The 16,069-nt window shown below is 35.1% G+C and overlaps 1 protein-coding gene across 1 annotated transcript; it reads left to right on the top strand.

Annotated features, from left to right (window-relative positions):
- The first annotated feature begins 2,834 nt into the window (after positions 1–2,834).
- LOC145804672 (CDT1-like protein a, chloroplastic) lies at positions 2,835–11,285 on the top strand. Its single transcript, XM_082899435.1, has 7 exons — positions 2,835–2,975; positions 3,073–3,304; positions 4,087–4,794; positions 5,405–5,606; positions 6,858–6,951; positions 7,189–7,292; positions 10,392–11,285. The coding sequence occupies exons 1-7, from the start codon at positions 2,956–2,958 to the stop codon at positions 10,418–10,420; spliced, it is 1,389 nt and encodes a 462-aa protein (XP_082755561.1). The 5' UTR covers positions 2,835–2,955; the 3' UTR covers positions 10,421–11,285.
- The last annotated feature ends 4,784 nt before the right edge of the window (positions 11,286–16,069 follow it).

The raw sequence follows: 16,069 nt of genomic DNA on the forward strand, positions 1-16,069 counted from the left end.
CTCTAAAATTTTCAGATTATAGGCCTGATTCAAGGATTATAGGCATGATTCAATGTTTTTCAAAGTAAACATCGATTGATTCAAGGATTATAGACCTGATTCAAAGCTCAAAGCTCAAAGTTCCATCGATTTTTCAGAGTAAACATCAAATTTCATTTGATAGAACCAGAGTAAAATTTTACTCTGGTTCTATTGCTCTGTTTTTTTCATTTGACAAAACCAGAGTAAAATTTTACTTTTATATAGAGTAAAATTTTACTTTTAGCTTCAGAACTTACAGTTTACTTATTTTTCAGAGTAAAATTTTACTTTTATACAGAGTAAAATTTTACTTTTAGTTTCAGAGTGTAAAATTTTACTCTCATTCATAGTAAAATTTTACTTTTATACAGAGTAAAATTTTATACAGAGTAAAATTTTACTTTTAGCTTCAGAGTCTCACAGTTTACTTGTTTTTCAGAGTAAAATTTTACTTTTATACAGAGTAAAATTTTACTTTTAGTTTCAGAGTGTAAAATTTTACTCTTATTCAGAGTAAAATTTTACTTTTATACAGAGTAAAATTTTACTTTAGTTTCAGAGTGTAACATTTTACTCTTATTCAGAGTAAAATTTTACTTTTATACAGAGTAAAATTTTACTTTCATAAATTTTACTCTGAAATACACAGTGAAGATGACTTAATAGGAGAGCTGATAGATATGAGGGTAGTATAGTAAAAGAAACAAGTTTTAAAATATTAGGGGGTTTTGAAAGTACTTATATAATTCTTGTCCTTTTAAAAGACAAATTAGATAGTGAGGGGGCTATCACCAAATCCCCCCTTTTTTATTTGCAGCAAATAAAATTTAGTACAGTATATAGTTCCTTAATGCTTACTGTGTTGTTACCTTTCATGATTATAATTTAATCAGTTTAAATTCATAAATAATGAAACCTTTTTATTAAATCTAATAGGGAGCTTTTGAATTGGGCAAAGCTTTTTGGTCTCATTCATTCACTAAAATTTAGCTTGGTCTGTGTTATACATTCTCCCGTGTGTATAACTTCAGTAGATTTCCATGTTTCCATTACTTCGTCCTTGACAGTTTTTCTATGGAATTCTCCCTGTTTATTTCTTGTTTTGCTTTGATTATTTTTTCATTGAATAGATGGATCCCTTGCCTTTCAGTTTGAGAATGTTAGCAATGAGGACGTCACACGAAATCAAACTGCTTTGCCATATGGATCATGAGAATGTAATCACAACTTTACATAAATTATAGTGCTTGCTTAGTTGTTTGGGGTCACAAATGATTGAATAGTAATAGAGCTTAACACTTGGTATGATTTTAGCCCCTATCTGCTCTAATTCTCTTCATATGCATTAACTTTGCTGATTTTCTAAAATTCACCAACCGAAAAACACCTTAAACTTAACCGAAAAAGGGCGTTAAGAGGGAAAAAATACGAAACAGCCCCTGAACCACCGTTCAGAAGTCACGGCCACCTTCCCCATGACAAATAGGATCTATAACAATAGACGGAATGTAATTAGCACGTGTATGTTGGGAGTTAGAGCCGAAAACGCCTTAAACTTAACCGGAAAAGGGCGTTAAAGGGGCGAAACTACAAAACAGCCCCCGAACCACCGTTCGGATATCACGGCCACCTTCCCCATGACAAATAGGACCTATGACAACAGACGGAATGTAATTAGTACATGTATGTTGGGAGTTAGAGTTGAAAATGCCTTAAACTTAACTAAAAAATGGCGTTAAGGGGGTGAAACTGTGAAACAGCCTCCGAACCACCGTTCAGATGTCACGGCCAGCTTTCCCATGACAAATAGAACCTGTGACAATAGACGGAATGTAATTAGCACGTGTAGGTTGGAAGTTAGAGCTGAAAACGCCTTAAATTTAACCGGAAAAGGGCGTTAAGAGGGCGAAACTGCAAAACAGCCCCCGAACAAAAAATAGTTGTCGGAGTATAATCCTCTCTCTACATCCGCCTTTCTCCTTCGATCTCTTTTTTTTTTTCTCTGCTATACACTTCTGTTTTTCTGTTCTAATAGAGAAAATTTTCGAATTCTGAACAAGTAGTTTTCGAGTTTTAGTTACAAGCGGTGAAAACTGTAAAATTTTGCAGTTTCAAAAATTTTTTTTTGGTGCTGGAATGAATCATGGTTTAAAACTGTAAAATTTTGCAGTTTTATAACATTCTTTAGAACTGTATAATTTTACAGTTTCATAACATGTTTTTTAATTTTTTTTTTCCGGCAATATTCTAGACATTCCGGTGAGTCTTCGGCGACCGTTAAATGGAAGTCCGACGGTAGTAAAATGTGAACAGTGTCTATAAATTTAAAAAAAAAAAAGGATTTTTTGGTAACAATTAAAAATGTATTGGACTAATTGGTGCAAGTGTTTTAATTTGGGATTAGCTATATCTTGAACTTGGTACATGGGACTTATCAGTAAGTTCCCCATATTTTTTAATGGATTACTTGAATGTGGTTTGATCGATTTTTTGTGTGATTGTTGTATATCTTGGGTGATTTTATTGTCCTGATATATCTGGGAAAATGAAGGCCATTGCTAATTTAAAAAGTTTTGGGGGTGTTAGTGTTTTTTTTACTAAATTTGTTGAATCATTTTTTTGGGTGATGTGTAAATTTGACCCCAAAAAGTAAAAAGGATTTCTTTGGGTCTTTTGGAGAATTTCTTGAATTTATATTTGCTTTAAGTAAATCTTTGGTGTGGATTTTCTTATGGCTATAGAAAAACAATAGCATTGTGAAATCTGAAAAAACTATGAGTATCAAGATGATGGTATCTATCAATTTTTGTTGATGCAATTGAATTTGTTTTCAGGTTTGAGATTTTGGGTAAGTTCTTTGATAGCTTGGATAGTTCGATTCGGCTTCTCCGGTTAAAGGGCTCTCGATCCACATTTGCAAATATTAGCCCCAAAATGGAGTGTTTGACTGATAGGTAAAATTTTGATTCACGCAAATTTCTTTCTTTCTTTCTTGTTTCAGATGAATTTGTTATCTTTTTTTTCTTATGTGGGTGTTGGTATGATTTGTAGGAGGTTCTCTTATGGTCATTTAGCACAATTGAAATTCATTCTACCAGAAGTGATTGAGATAAAGAAGATTCTTGTTCATGATGAGAAAACTAGTTGTATGAAGCCGGATCTTCATGTCACGTTGAATGTTGATGCAATTAAGAATGAGAGGAAGCCAAATGCAGGTGGGAATTCGCATATGAGGAAGGTCTTTCATGCTAGGCTTTTGGATTTCTTTAAAGCCCATCCTAAGGTATACATGATTTATATTTTAAACATTTTAATTGGAACACTTGAAATTAATTTATTGCATTTGTTCCGTTACTTACTTATGTCTATTGTCCTAAACAGTTTTGATACTGCATTGGATGGCCATAGCGGTGTTCTTTAAAGTTAAAATTGACATTTTTTTCTTCTCATTTTTCATTACTATTTGTTATGATTGGAGTTGAAAATATTTGAGTTTGTTGCACTATCAACCTAATTGTGTGGAAGAAAAAGTATAGGATCATATAAATATCGGCCACAATCTTTTCACATGAGGTGGGTCCCACTTTTTTGTGAGCCCCACACGCCCACCCATGTGAGAGGCTTGTGTTGGTTTCTATGTAAGTAGTGCATAGAATGCTATCAGAAAACAATACCAGTTGAGAGGTATGCATGCTACTTGTGCCCATCCCTCTATGATTGCCTCTTTGTGGCCGGTAAACTCTTTACTTGTGGACTCTGATGTCTTAATCCATTGTGGATTATTAGGCTCTTCATGATTTGAAACCTACCTTGCTTGAAGAGGTGCACTGAGTTTCATTCATCTCAGAGACTTCCTAACCACCTGAACCTGATGTGTAAATACTCTGTCCCCTGCTAGAAAGCTAGGTTTGTATTATTTGTGTTTATAGCTCATTTCGCATTTGCATCTCTGTAGCATTTTGAAGATGTGATTTCCTATATTATTTAACATTGTGTTTTGCTTAAACTGTTGTCTCACTTTTTTGACATACCCCTTGTCACTAACAATGTCTATCTGCATTCAAGGGGGAAGTTCCCGAAGAAACACTACCAGAGCCATTCAATCAATTAAAGCAAGATGTGCATATAAGCACCGCCAAGGCCTCAGATCCATTCTTGCTTCATGGGACATTGGCTGATGCACTTGCAGAACAGCAGCCAACAGCAGCAGCTTCCCATCTATCTCAGTCTTCCCGGAAGCGCTTTTCACAGAAAATTTCACGCAGTGAAGCAGTAGATGGTTACCAAGGACAACCAATAGTGTCTCTACAGCCTTCGGTTATTCCTGTTCCAGAACCACATTTTGACCAGAGTTCCTCTGAAGAGCTAACTGGTGCATCTGCCAGTAAATTTTCTTTAAAGGCAACCACCAGCCAAAAATGTTTGCCAATTGGGGCTTCTCGAGCTAGTATATTACGGTCACTCCCATCTGCAACTCCAAAGATAGAGATAGATTTTGGGAAAAATAAAGTCTGTTCTTCTGTAGAAACTGCTATCATCCAAGGAAGTCCTGCAAAACCTGCATTGCAGCCACAGAAAAGGTGTTATGTGAGCCCAGATGACGATTCTACTAGCTCACCCAGAAAATTAGTTACACGTAAACCCCAAAGCAGATCATTGAAATTTGACACTCCTGTGAAAAATACAAAGGTGGAGGATGAAGTCAATAACAGTGGAGGATTATCAGTTGACAACGATATTTTCGATATTCTTCCCGAGAATCTTCTGCAATCCGTAAGCCCACGGTGCAATCTTGCAATGCATTAATTTAATGAAGGACCGTCTTTCATCTTAGAATTTATTTCAGATTATAGAATTCATTGGCTATTTGGTGAAATTGGGTATACTGTATATCTAGACATAAATTTCATTATCCCTTTTTTGCATCTATGCAAAGCATCAGACTTGGGGATCCAGGCAAGGTGTGTAGTACTTTAATTTTATGTTCGGCAATTGAAGTAATGGTCCACCTTAATTAAGTAGTCATGCATGGGATGCCTACTTGTAACTGAATAAAACTAATGATTAAAGACGGTGGCTATATTCCTTTATCTGGGAGGCTTGTCAAAATTGATTTCTGAATGGCTAATATTGTAGCGTGTCCTTCAACAATTTCCCTGATATACAATTTAGTTGTACCACAAGGTAGCTCTACTGTTGTCATTTAGAGAAAGAATTTTTTTGATGAAAACATCATTTTACTCATCCGATGCATGCTCTTGCTTTTTATCCCTTGTTGGAGAGGAACATAATTAAATCCATACTCCACACAGAAAGGCTTGTGATTATATTTTTTCAAAATAAATTCAAATAAGAAACTGACTACTACTTTGCCTATCTGCAGATTAGAGAGAAAGAGAAGAAAACATTAGAGGAACAGGATCCAGCCATCTCACAAGCAAAGAGGCGGTATCAGATGATTGCCAGCTTACCTAAACTCTTTGACATGATTCTTTTCCTATTTCAGTCAATCAAGCGATCTGTTATGACAAAAGAGGAGCTTATGCACAGGATAGTGTGCAGCCACCTAGATATTGTTGATAGAAGTAAGCCTTGGTTCTTATCATCAGCATTTTAAACTCTTTTGATGTTGTGGAAGCTCTGTTTGAGTTAACTCCTTTTGTCTTGTGTTTGTTCACAGGAGAAGTTGAAGAGCAACTTAAACTCTTGCAAGAATTGATTCCTGAATGGATGTATGAGAAGTTGGCATCTAGTGGAGATATTCTCGTATGGTGAGCCTTTCGTCTATAATTTGTATGTTTTGTTTTCAGGTTCTAGAGTTCCATTTAAATCATGATCCAAAGAATACAAGAATATATATTGGGTTTTTTCTTGGTAGTCCTATGTATTAGGAAGTGTATGTACAAATTTAAGGAGTTGTTTGACGTTGCATCTTGTCCTCTTGCAGCATCAATAAGATATCAAGACCGGAATTAATGCGTGCAATACTGGTGGAAGCAAAGTGAGAAAACAATCGATGTGAGAGAACAATCTATGGAAATTTGACATCCTTAAGTTAATTGAAAGATGCAGATTGTTGTTGGTCTATTTGTAAATGTTTTTATTTCACTAAATATTGGCTCATGCCTCATCCATTTTAACCCCTATTACTTGAATGGAATTTTGATGTAATGAAATCCAGCTGGAAGGTTTCAATTTTTTGCTAATATAGATGGCTTGAGGAAGCAATGCTGTAACTTAAATGAATTTGCATTGTAGTCTTTTAGATGATTTGATCTTGCAGTTCTGATTGAATTTTTAGACCAGTTGCACAACTCTTGGGCTCCAACATTCAGTTTGCGCTGCGGGCAAAAATAAAAATAAAAATTGATATACTGTCTGGTAGAGTTTACAAATGTGACGTACGTAATGCCCTTATGTTAGTTAACATTCTACAAAACCATATGACTGTAATCACATTTAAATTAAATAAAGTTTTAAGGATTCATATTTTTTTGAACTTACATGATGAATTTATTATTAACCAATAAAAAATTCATAATAGTAATTCCCAATTTTACATGAATTTCATAATTTTAATAATCAATTTATTATTATTATTATTATTATTATTATTATTATTATTATTATTATTTTGTTTTGTATTGATTGGAATGAAATATTAATGGGAATAATCACTTGTAAGAAATACAAACTTTAAAAATGGGTGGATGGGTGGGGCGAAGGGCGGGGGTGGGAATAATTGCTCTCCAACCCAATCATGTATAAAGCAAAATTGACAACTATAAGGGTCTGATTACACATTCCATGACTGTTTGTTTTGTCCGAAATTCCAGAGCTCACTTGGATTTCAAACTCTTATACAGATCATCAAGGATGGCTTCTACTGAGGTGGGAGATTGGCAGTTCATTTTGCTCAGGAGGCCACAGGTATGTTATCATCTTTATAAGGTTAATTTCCGCATACACCAACTCAATAGCAAAAAATGATGCAATAGTCCTTTTAATCTCAGAAGTTGTAGGTTCTCTATGTGGCTTGATTAGATACTTTGGATTCAAGTGTATGGCATGGTTTTTTTTTCTTCTTCTTCTGATTTCTTGTCTAAGCTCTCTTTTTGATAATATTGTGCATTCTTATGTGACTATTATGTTTTACACTGTTAGCAGCTACAAGATGATCATCATGATTATTGATCCTTCTCTGATGAATTATAGACGTGTATGGTATCTCCACCAGAGCCATGAGAAGCTGTGGCTTGAGTCTCCCATAGGTTACTCAAAACTCACATGCCTTGATTGCCACAGTTCTCAGTTTGCATCCTCTTTTTATTTATTTTTAATTTTTATTATGCATCTCTTCTTTTGTTTACTGGGATTGGCAAAGGACTAGTGTTTTTTTCTTCTAGCATGTTTGCGTCTTGTGTTCTTAATCCTTGTCTTTTGAGCTTTTAATGGATGTTGGATGTTGGATGTTGGATGTTGGATATTGAATGTTCATTACTTTTTGTATAGATTTAAATAAGGGCAAATTACGATGGTAGTCCCTGTACTTTATCTCGTGTCATTTTAATCCTGTACTTTCAGTTGGCTCGATTTTGATCCCAAATTTATGATTTTGTCTCAATTTGGTCCAATTGATTACAACTCTTAACATTTTTTTTTATCAAAAATACGTACATAAGTGTCACGTGTCATATTTTTAAGAGTAAAATTATAAACTTACTCAATCGAGTCAGTTAATCTCAATCAATTTAGTGATAATTTTCTTAAAAAACAGTAACGGTATTATTAATTGGATCAAATTGAAACATAAGTTACAATTAAGGGTCAAAATTGAGCCAATTGAGAGTATAGGGACCAAAAGGACGTAAGGTTAAAATATAGGAATCACTGACGTAATTTGACCTTTAAATAATTAATAGATTATTCACAAAAAAGACAAACTATAAGAGTTAACCTAAAGAGTGAGTGTTTTTTAATTTTTTATATTGAATTAGTGTTAGTTTTTGTTAATTTTGATTGTTTGTAAATATAATATTAATCTATGTAGCAAATAAAATTATATATAAAAAATTATTGTTGTGTCCATCTGTGTCCCCATTTTTTTGAAATTATCGTGTCCAGTGTTTAGTGTCCGCATCATGTCCATACTTTTTTGGTTACGGTTGTTACGTAAATGATGTTATAATCAGTGGTTGTTATATAATTCGTGTCTGACACAACAACTCAAGTGCACTATGGTTTGGCTCGTTGAAAGTGAGTCAATAGCCTAGGCTCGACCTCCTAACGAGAGATCCTTGACTCAAACCCTCCCAAAGTAAAGCTTACCCATGGAGTTATTCTCTCTCTCAAAAGTGTCTTTGGATTTTATTTCATTTTATTTTGGCAACTTTATAGGAAAAGCTGGATTGTAGGATTAATATTTTGAAACTTTTCCTAAAATAATTTTAGATCGGACAACTCTAGGTTTAAGCCCCCCTAAAAAAAAGAAAAGAAAAGCTACTGCACATCTTTCAATTTCGAAAAGTTGGAATAAATTTTGTGACATCAAACTCAACAAAGGTTTGTTTGAATCCTTTTACTTCTATGCTTTTTGTGATAAACTATGTTGACAAAATCCCTACAATGATTTTTAAACTGGGCTGACAACATAGAATTTGGATTAAAGCATATTAAGAGGTGTAATGAAGAGGTCAACTGCAGACAGTTAGAAACTAAAAACTCCTAAGCAAGTGTACCGAGGTGGCGACTCACCAATCTTATAGCTTAAGTATGGAGTCAAAATAGTCCTACATCAGACACACAATTGCCCTGTTTGGCAAGTTGCTTTTTTAGCTAAAATAAACAATAAAGACAAAATAAGCTAAAATAGTCAATAAGACAAAATGTTACATCTAATCTATAATCATTTCATTTTTTCTCTCACAACCATCAAATCAACTAAAAAAACAACACAAATATTTTAGTTAGGCTAAAATAGTCAAAAAGTCAAATAGCCAACTAAAATAGTAAACTTCCCAAACAGGGTTTTTAGAAGTTAACAGAAACAACAAAATTGTGGTGTCAGTACAAATGTAAAATATAAGAAGATTTGAGGAGTACGCCATCAGATATAAAATATATTTTTTTTGCACCAAACAAAGGTAATGTGAGCATTTCGCATTCTTCTCAATTCCATAAGATGACACAAAACTGATTTATGTCCATAGGTTTTGCAATTATCATGCTGAAGGTGTATTATTTGTAAAAATAAGTTTTAAAGTAATTTAAGTGTTGATGATGACAATTTGTATGACATTTTATTGTCCTTAATAAATATAAAACGATATCTGTCCTTTCATTATCCACCCAAAAATCTGTCCTTTCATCTATTAATGAATAAAATGAGGGTGATATGTAACCCTGGTTTACATCAAGAGTATTGTCTGCTATTTCATAAATTATAACTAGGTAAGTACACATTCTTGTCATAGGAATTGAAATGTAATATTCTTTTTGTTGTCAGTTTTATATTCCCTTTTCATAGGACCGTAGACAAAGATTAGCCAACCAGAAGTTAACAATGATAATATTGCCACTGTGGACCAAATAGGCCTTTCCAAATATATAATCAAATTAAAACACTACATCAATACAAGTAGTCCATTCTACAAGACCTAGACAGTTAATTATTTTTTTGATCAGCTTCTACGAGACAGTTCCTTTAACACAATCAATCAATATATATATACAGGGACAAAGCCGTACAATGGATGAGAGACCCAAGTTCTGTAAATCAGAAGCCTCTCTCTCTCTCTCTCTCTCTCACACACACATTTTTGTTTCGTCTTGTTGAGGATAGAATATAAATAATAAAGTTGCCCCTCTCTCTAACATCTTGAGCTTTAAGATGAGTTTGTAATCAACAACTCAGTACTAAATTAAAATACAATATGCACAACAGTACATTAGATGGAATCAGGTGATAGAATAAAAACCGAACAAATCAACTAGGTACTATGTATGTGGCCTGCAATTTTGTTGGCATGTGAATATTTTACAGATGAACATGTGCATTATTTTAAGTTCTTGGAATAGCCACTCTTCCATCTCTCCAACTAGTGTCTTTGGCCCATTGATCACAAGTAGTTCAGCACACGCACACACACATACACCCTCCTCATCTTCATTCTGAGTTTCTCACAATATTATGGCACTGCTGTGAATTCAGTATAAGAATGTCCTTACTCAAAATTTTTATCAAACATGCAAAATTTTAACTGAATGTCATTCTACAGGAGATGGCTAGTCTTTTTGCCTCCTTGTCTTCCTAACCAGTCACTCTCAAAGGCTAATTTCAATAAATTATTGTTATCGTAACTGTCTTACAGCTTTGAAGGAGAATCCAATGGGGACTTAGAAAATCTCTCCTATTTTATATTTCTATGATAAGGAGACACGGAAGATATCTACACAGTGAAGAGACTAGTGGAGAAGTTGGAAGGAAAGCTAGAAGGAAGAGAGAGGACATGAGGCAAAGGGAACTATTGGATTTAGAACACCCCAACACCCGTCTCTGGGGGCTAACAACTGGGGCGGTGCTTCTCCATTATTGGCAAGAGACATACGTATGTGTATACCCAAGGAGGCCCTTGAACAAAGGTATGCAAGGCTCAACAGTGTAAGGACTCGCGATGAAATCTTTCCTGCTGCCAATGATGACTCCATTTACTTTCCTCAGGCTCAAGCCCCTAAACTTGGGTGTCCCCCCAAACCAACGCGCAGAGGATTTTTTACAAAGTTGATATGACGCCCGCGGAAGATGAAGGCAATAACTCTAGGTTCGGGGTCAAAGAAGAGGAGATGGTTCCCTAAGTGGGACCCAACAAATAGATGGCCTCAAGGTTGGTGCTGATTTCACTTGGCATTCAAAAATCCATGAACTTTGGAGAATATACGGAGATGACTGTTGTTGTCAGTCACTAAGGAGAGGAAGAGAGAGAGAGAGAGAAGATTAGCCATCGATTCATCGGCTATTCTTATATCATTTTACTTGTATACTTGGTTATGATCGTGCATTTTCTTAATGTAGCCAGCCAGTCACTTGATATTACAACAAGAACAGGCACTGCTGTGTTTACCATCAATGTTGTTATCATGATCAAAAGCATTGTCCATTGTTATAAATTGGAGTAAGATTTGAAGGGTCTGTGTTTTCTGGTTTCAAATCCAAGGAATAAAATGCTTGTATATATAGCTAGCAGAGAATTATTTTCCTTGCAAAACTGGTTATGAGAAAGTACAGGTGGAGCAACCTCTTTCTTTGATGGCAGGCCCTACTGTTGTGTGGTTATCATTGTTTGTAGGTTGTTTTTGATCCGTAAAATTTTTGCAATAATTTTTTTTTTAGTGTTGAAGATTGAGGAGGGGCTCTTGATTCCTCATTGTGACAAGTTAAATTTATTACTTCATTGGTTGAAATTCCAATGGTCCATGTACTGTGTTTATGATTTTGGTGCTTGAACTTGGTCACCCCCTTCCCGGGAACTGGGACATGTTTAAATTATTTAGAACCTTCCGGCACATACCCTGTACTACTGTGTCATGTGGCTTGAATTTTCTAGGACAAATTCGCAGAATAGAGACACTGTGCATGGATAGCGAAGTCCTAAATGACCACTGTTGTCCATAGTTGGGATTGGATATCAAACAAACTGACCTTGTGTTGCGTGGGCTCTTTGCATGGAAATGGAAGTTTGGTTACTGCATTTCATATTTGTGAGTAATATAATGGGCTAACTATGACTTTGGTGCTGATTCATTTTTGTGGTTGTGTCCTTGTGGACTTTGATATCTGTCCCAATTTGTTTCTCTGGTACGGAAAATGATAACTTAAAAATAATATAAAGGAAAAATTACCTATAAATCCTATCCTGATAAAAGTTAAATCATTTAGTCCTTTAAGTTTTCTTGTACACCATTTAGTCCTAATTTATTACCTGAGTTTTGGGATGTGATTTGATTACATTTGTTTTTACACCAATACCCTTTTCATGATTGTTTAACATTATTTCATTGATTAACATTATTTCATTGTTCTCTTCTCCTCCTTCATGTTCTCTCTCTGCCGGCGATGCAATCTCCATTTTCAAACTCAGATTCCGACAGCCGAAACCCCAAAGAGTTTGCCGGAATCTGACATCAATGCCGGTTGCATCCATGTTTTCTGAAAACCCGATCGAGATCATCGGAGATCCGACAGATCTGAGATAGATGCGGCGCTGATCTGATATACACAGAGGTGTCGAAGAAGACGTCGGAGAAGACCCATCCGCCATTGCAAAAATGATCCTCACCCATCCGCCATGTTGATGATGTCTACCGCTGATGTTGATGATGAATCGGTGTGGATCTGCGCTGATGTTGACGATGTTGAGCATAGCGTTGATATCGCTGATGTTGATGATGGAACCAATGTTGATGATGTTGATCATGACCCTGATGTTGATGATGTCTGATGTCGCTGATGTTGATCACGGCGTTGATTCGCTGATGTTGATCATGGAAATAATGTTGCTAATGTTGATCATGGAAATAATGTTGATGATGTTGATCTTGGAAATACATGTATAATGTTGATCATGGAAATACATGTATAATGTTGATGATGTTGATCATGGCCTGATGTTGATCTGTAATCCCTGGTTTTTCCATTTCAAGCTTCAGGTATTAAGCGTAAATTACACATTGTGAAATCCCAGATTTGTCCTGACTATAACTTCCCACACGTGATGTAACGCGATTAATTTGGTCATTAACATTGGGGTAGGAGCTAACGGTTCATAAGAAAATTAATAAGACCAAATGGGCCACAAGATACAAATTTGGGATTTATTGGTGCATTCCCCTAATATAAATTGCTTCATGTGGTTTTAGAGTTTGCCTAAAATATAAGTTGTTTCATGTAGTTCTAAAATTTACATCGCACGTTTCAAGTTTATAATTGCATAACAAATGATTCATTTTATCAAAAAATTATAAAGTCAATTAATAAATTTTATTAATATCATAAATATATTTCAATTAACAATTTAGGTAATTTTATTATTGTATAAGAAAAATGATTGATCCAACGAATTTGAGCTCGTTCGAATTACATAAGCCGAACATTCAGCCAGATGATCTGTCGACGTCACCCTTGTCAACTGCGACTGTCACCCTTATCTACCAGTGTGTCAACTAACATCCGTCCGAATGACCAGCCTACCGATTGTCCAGATGACCGGCTGGACAATCAATATGCACAAATTCGATGGATATAGCAATGATGTATTGTATAGGATATTAGTTAGAAATTTTATTTGAAAAATGTTTTAGACCCCTAAAATTCTCCCGCAATTCAACCCATAATGTTGTGATTTGATAAGTGTTCATTTTGAATTGGTTAGACACTCAATAATATGGGACTTACTACCTTTGCCATATCACTGTAGATGCATTTGTGGGGGTAAAATGTGGGCCTCTAGCATTATTGATTTTATTTTTTATGTTAATTCTAATAAATAAAAATATTATAATAAGGAGATATTTATAATTTTCAGAATTATATGAGACAATTTATATTTTAAGAAAATTTTAAGGATTTATTTGTAATTTATCTGTAAATTTTTTAAATTATAATTTTTGTTAATTTTAACATTTTTGGCGCAAAAACTTAAACCCGGGTTGATGTTTCGGCTCGAACCGGTTTGGTCACTCTCGATGTATATATATATATATATATCATTGCTCCGGTTCACTCCCACCACAAACACCGATCACTACTGTTGTGTTTGGTTGAGGGATTTGAGGAGAGATTTGGAAAGAAAAATAGAAAAGGGAGGTGAAATGTAAAAAAAATATGCCTATATTTCACATAGTTTCACACACCTTTTCCCTTTCCCTTTCCAAATCCCTCCTCAAATCCCTTAACCAAACACAGCGTACCTGTTGTAAAGGAACACAGTTCAGGTCGTCACTTTCTCGCAGATCGACTCATCTCTCTCTCTCTCTCTCTCTCTCTCTCTCTCTCTCTATATATATATATTTTGTTTTCATTTATATATTCATTGATGCATCTTATTTCACTAGAAAGATGTAGACGAAATTCGATTTGAGGGTTTGAATTCTGAGAAAACCCAAAGAAGAAGTATATAAGGTTTGCGCTTGTGGGACATTTGCTGTTTCTTTTAATTGATATATATATATATATATATATGTATATATGTATGTATATCAGTTTATATATTTTATACAGACACCATGGTTTGAATACAAGTGATGGTTACTTAGGTTTTTCTTTGGATTTTATGTGTTTGATTCTGCAATCTGGATTCTTTTTTGTTTGTACCTTGTTAGATTTCATTGAATAAGTTGTGTTTTGTAGACTTTCCCCTATATCTATATATATTGGCCTTGTTTGGTATAGCTGTTATTAACTACCAAAAGAACTTAATTCTCATCGAATTCTATTAAAAATAAGTCTGAGTAAAATTATCGCTAAAAATAATTTTTTGTGATATCGCTAAAAATTGATAATTAGTAACTTTTTTTTATTGTTTATGAATTGTTGCTAAACCTTATAATTAGTGACGTTTTTCTGTGACGAATTTTTCAAACAGTCACTGAAAGTTAAAAATTAGTAATTTTTTTGTGACGATTTTTTTTAAATTATCGCTAAAACTTATAATTAATGACATTTTTTGTGACATTTTCAAACTATGGCTGAAAATTAACAATTAGTGACGTTTTTTAATAGTGTTTCATAAAAAATATCATTAATTACCATAACACCTATTGAATAATAGGTTTGTTGGAAAACCCCTTCGACGGAAGTTAATTTTCTAGGAGAAGAGAGAAGGTAGAACACTGTAGAGAGAGAGAGTTCGAAATTGTTTCAGGTTTCTTACCTCTAATGTATGCCTCCTCCTTCTTTTCAAGGCTGGCCATGTAGCCTCAAAGATTATAAGCGCACTACCTCTGCTGTCCTTCATGGACAGACGGTTGTGCTCCCTTCTACCTTTCTTACACGTGTAGAGACCGAAACCACAAAATAGTGTTTGTCGCACCGCCAAACGATATTGACACATACCAGGAGTGGATTTCTCTCTTCTCCTCATTAGTCCACGTGGGGTGTTCGACCAGACTGTTACTTGTAAACCACAGACATTACATTGGTCACCTTAATGCCGAGCTGATCCAAACCGATCTATTAGAACTGACCGAAGGTGAGCACGCCGTTCAGCATCTCGGCTACTGACCGCGACCTCATGAACCATCTCTGTCCTAGCAACTGTAGTCCGAACCGTCTACTGTTCAGCCGCCACGCGGTTCTGCCAACAAGAACTGTAATATTGGTGCTTGACCACCCGCATAAGCTAACTCGGCCAAGTCTGGCCCAACACCATATTCCCTGCGAGTCAAGCTCGGCCAAACACCATATTCCATGTGGTTCTAGCTCAGCTGCGCATCCCAAGCAACCTTAATCCGGTGCAACACCAAGTTCAGTGCGAACCGAGTTCGGCCTAATAGTGCGCCCCAGGCTCTCTTTACACCACCTTCCATGTTAGCGTAGCCCAGCCCATTGTTTGGCACAAATCTCCCTCTCAAATAAGTTCATCAAAACTATACTGTTCAAGAAGGTTCCTAAGAAGTTCATCAGATCAATACTTCAATGGTTATTTTCTTCTTAGCTTCTTCAATGGTTCTACCTCAAGTTCAATGTCAACCTCCATCGTCATTGTCGTCATATAAATACGTTGGTAATGTTAATGTTTTGGGTGAAGAGATCTTCTTTACCCGTCGGGTGTGATTTAAATAGTAAATAAATTTTAAAGGAATTGTGAAATGATTAATAATTCATCCACATTATTTTGTTCTTTCTGAATGCACACAATCAAGTATCTGACTGGTAAGAGACTCTAAAATAGGTGTTTTTTACAGGTCAGAAACTCAATTGTGTGTATTCTCACTGAGCAAATTATGTAGATGTAGTAGAACTATTGGAAAATTATGTTTATATATGATTTTA

This window comes from Camellia sinensis, chromosome 12, assembly GCF_055761805.1.
Source record: "Camellia sinensis isolate YWXY chromosome 12, ASM5576180v1, whole genome shotgun sequence".
Lineage (NCBI taxonomy): Eukaryota > Viridiplantae > Streptophyta > Magnoliopsida > Ericales > Theaceae > Camellia > Camellia sinensis.

What these genes read in the sequence shown, in the direction of transcription:
- LOC145804672 (XM_082899435.1), top strand. Translation starts at nt 2,956, where the DNA reads ATGGAGTGTTTGACTGATAG. An exon ending in ATGGAGTGTTTGACTGATAG is followed by an intron (nt 2,976 to 3,072) that starts GTAAAATTTTGA and finishes TATGATTTGTAG; the next exon opens with GAGGTTCTCTTATGGTCATT. An exon ending in TTTTGCTCAGGAGGCCACAG is followed by an intron (nt 6,952 to 7,188) that starts GTATGTTATCAT and finishes CACTGTTAGCAG; the next exon opens with CTACAAGATGATCATCATGA.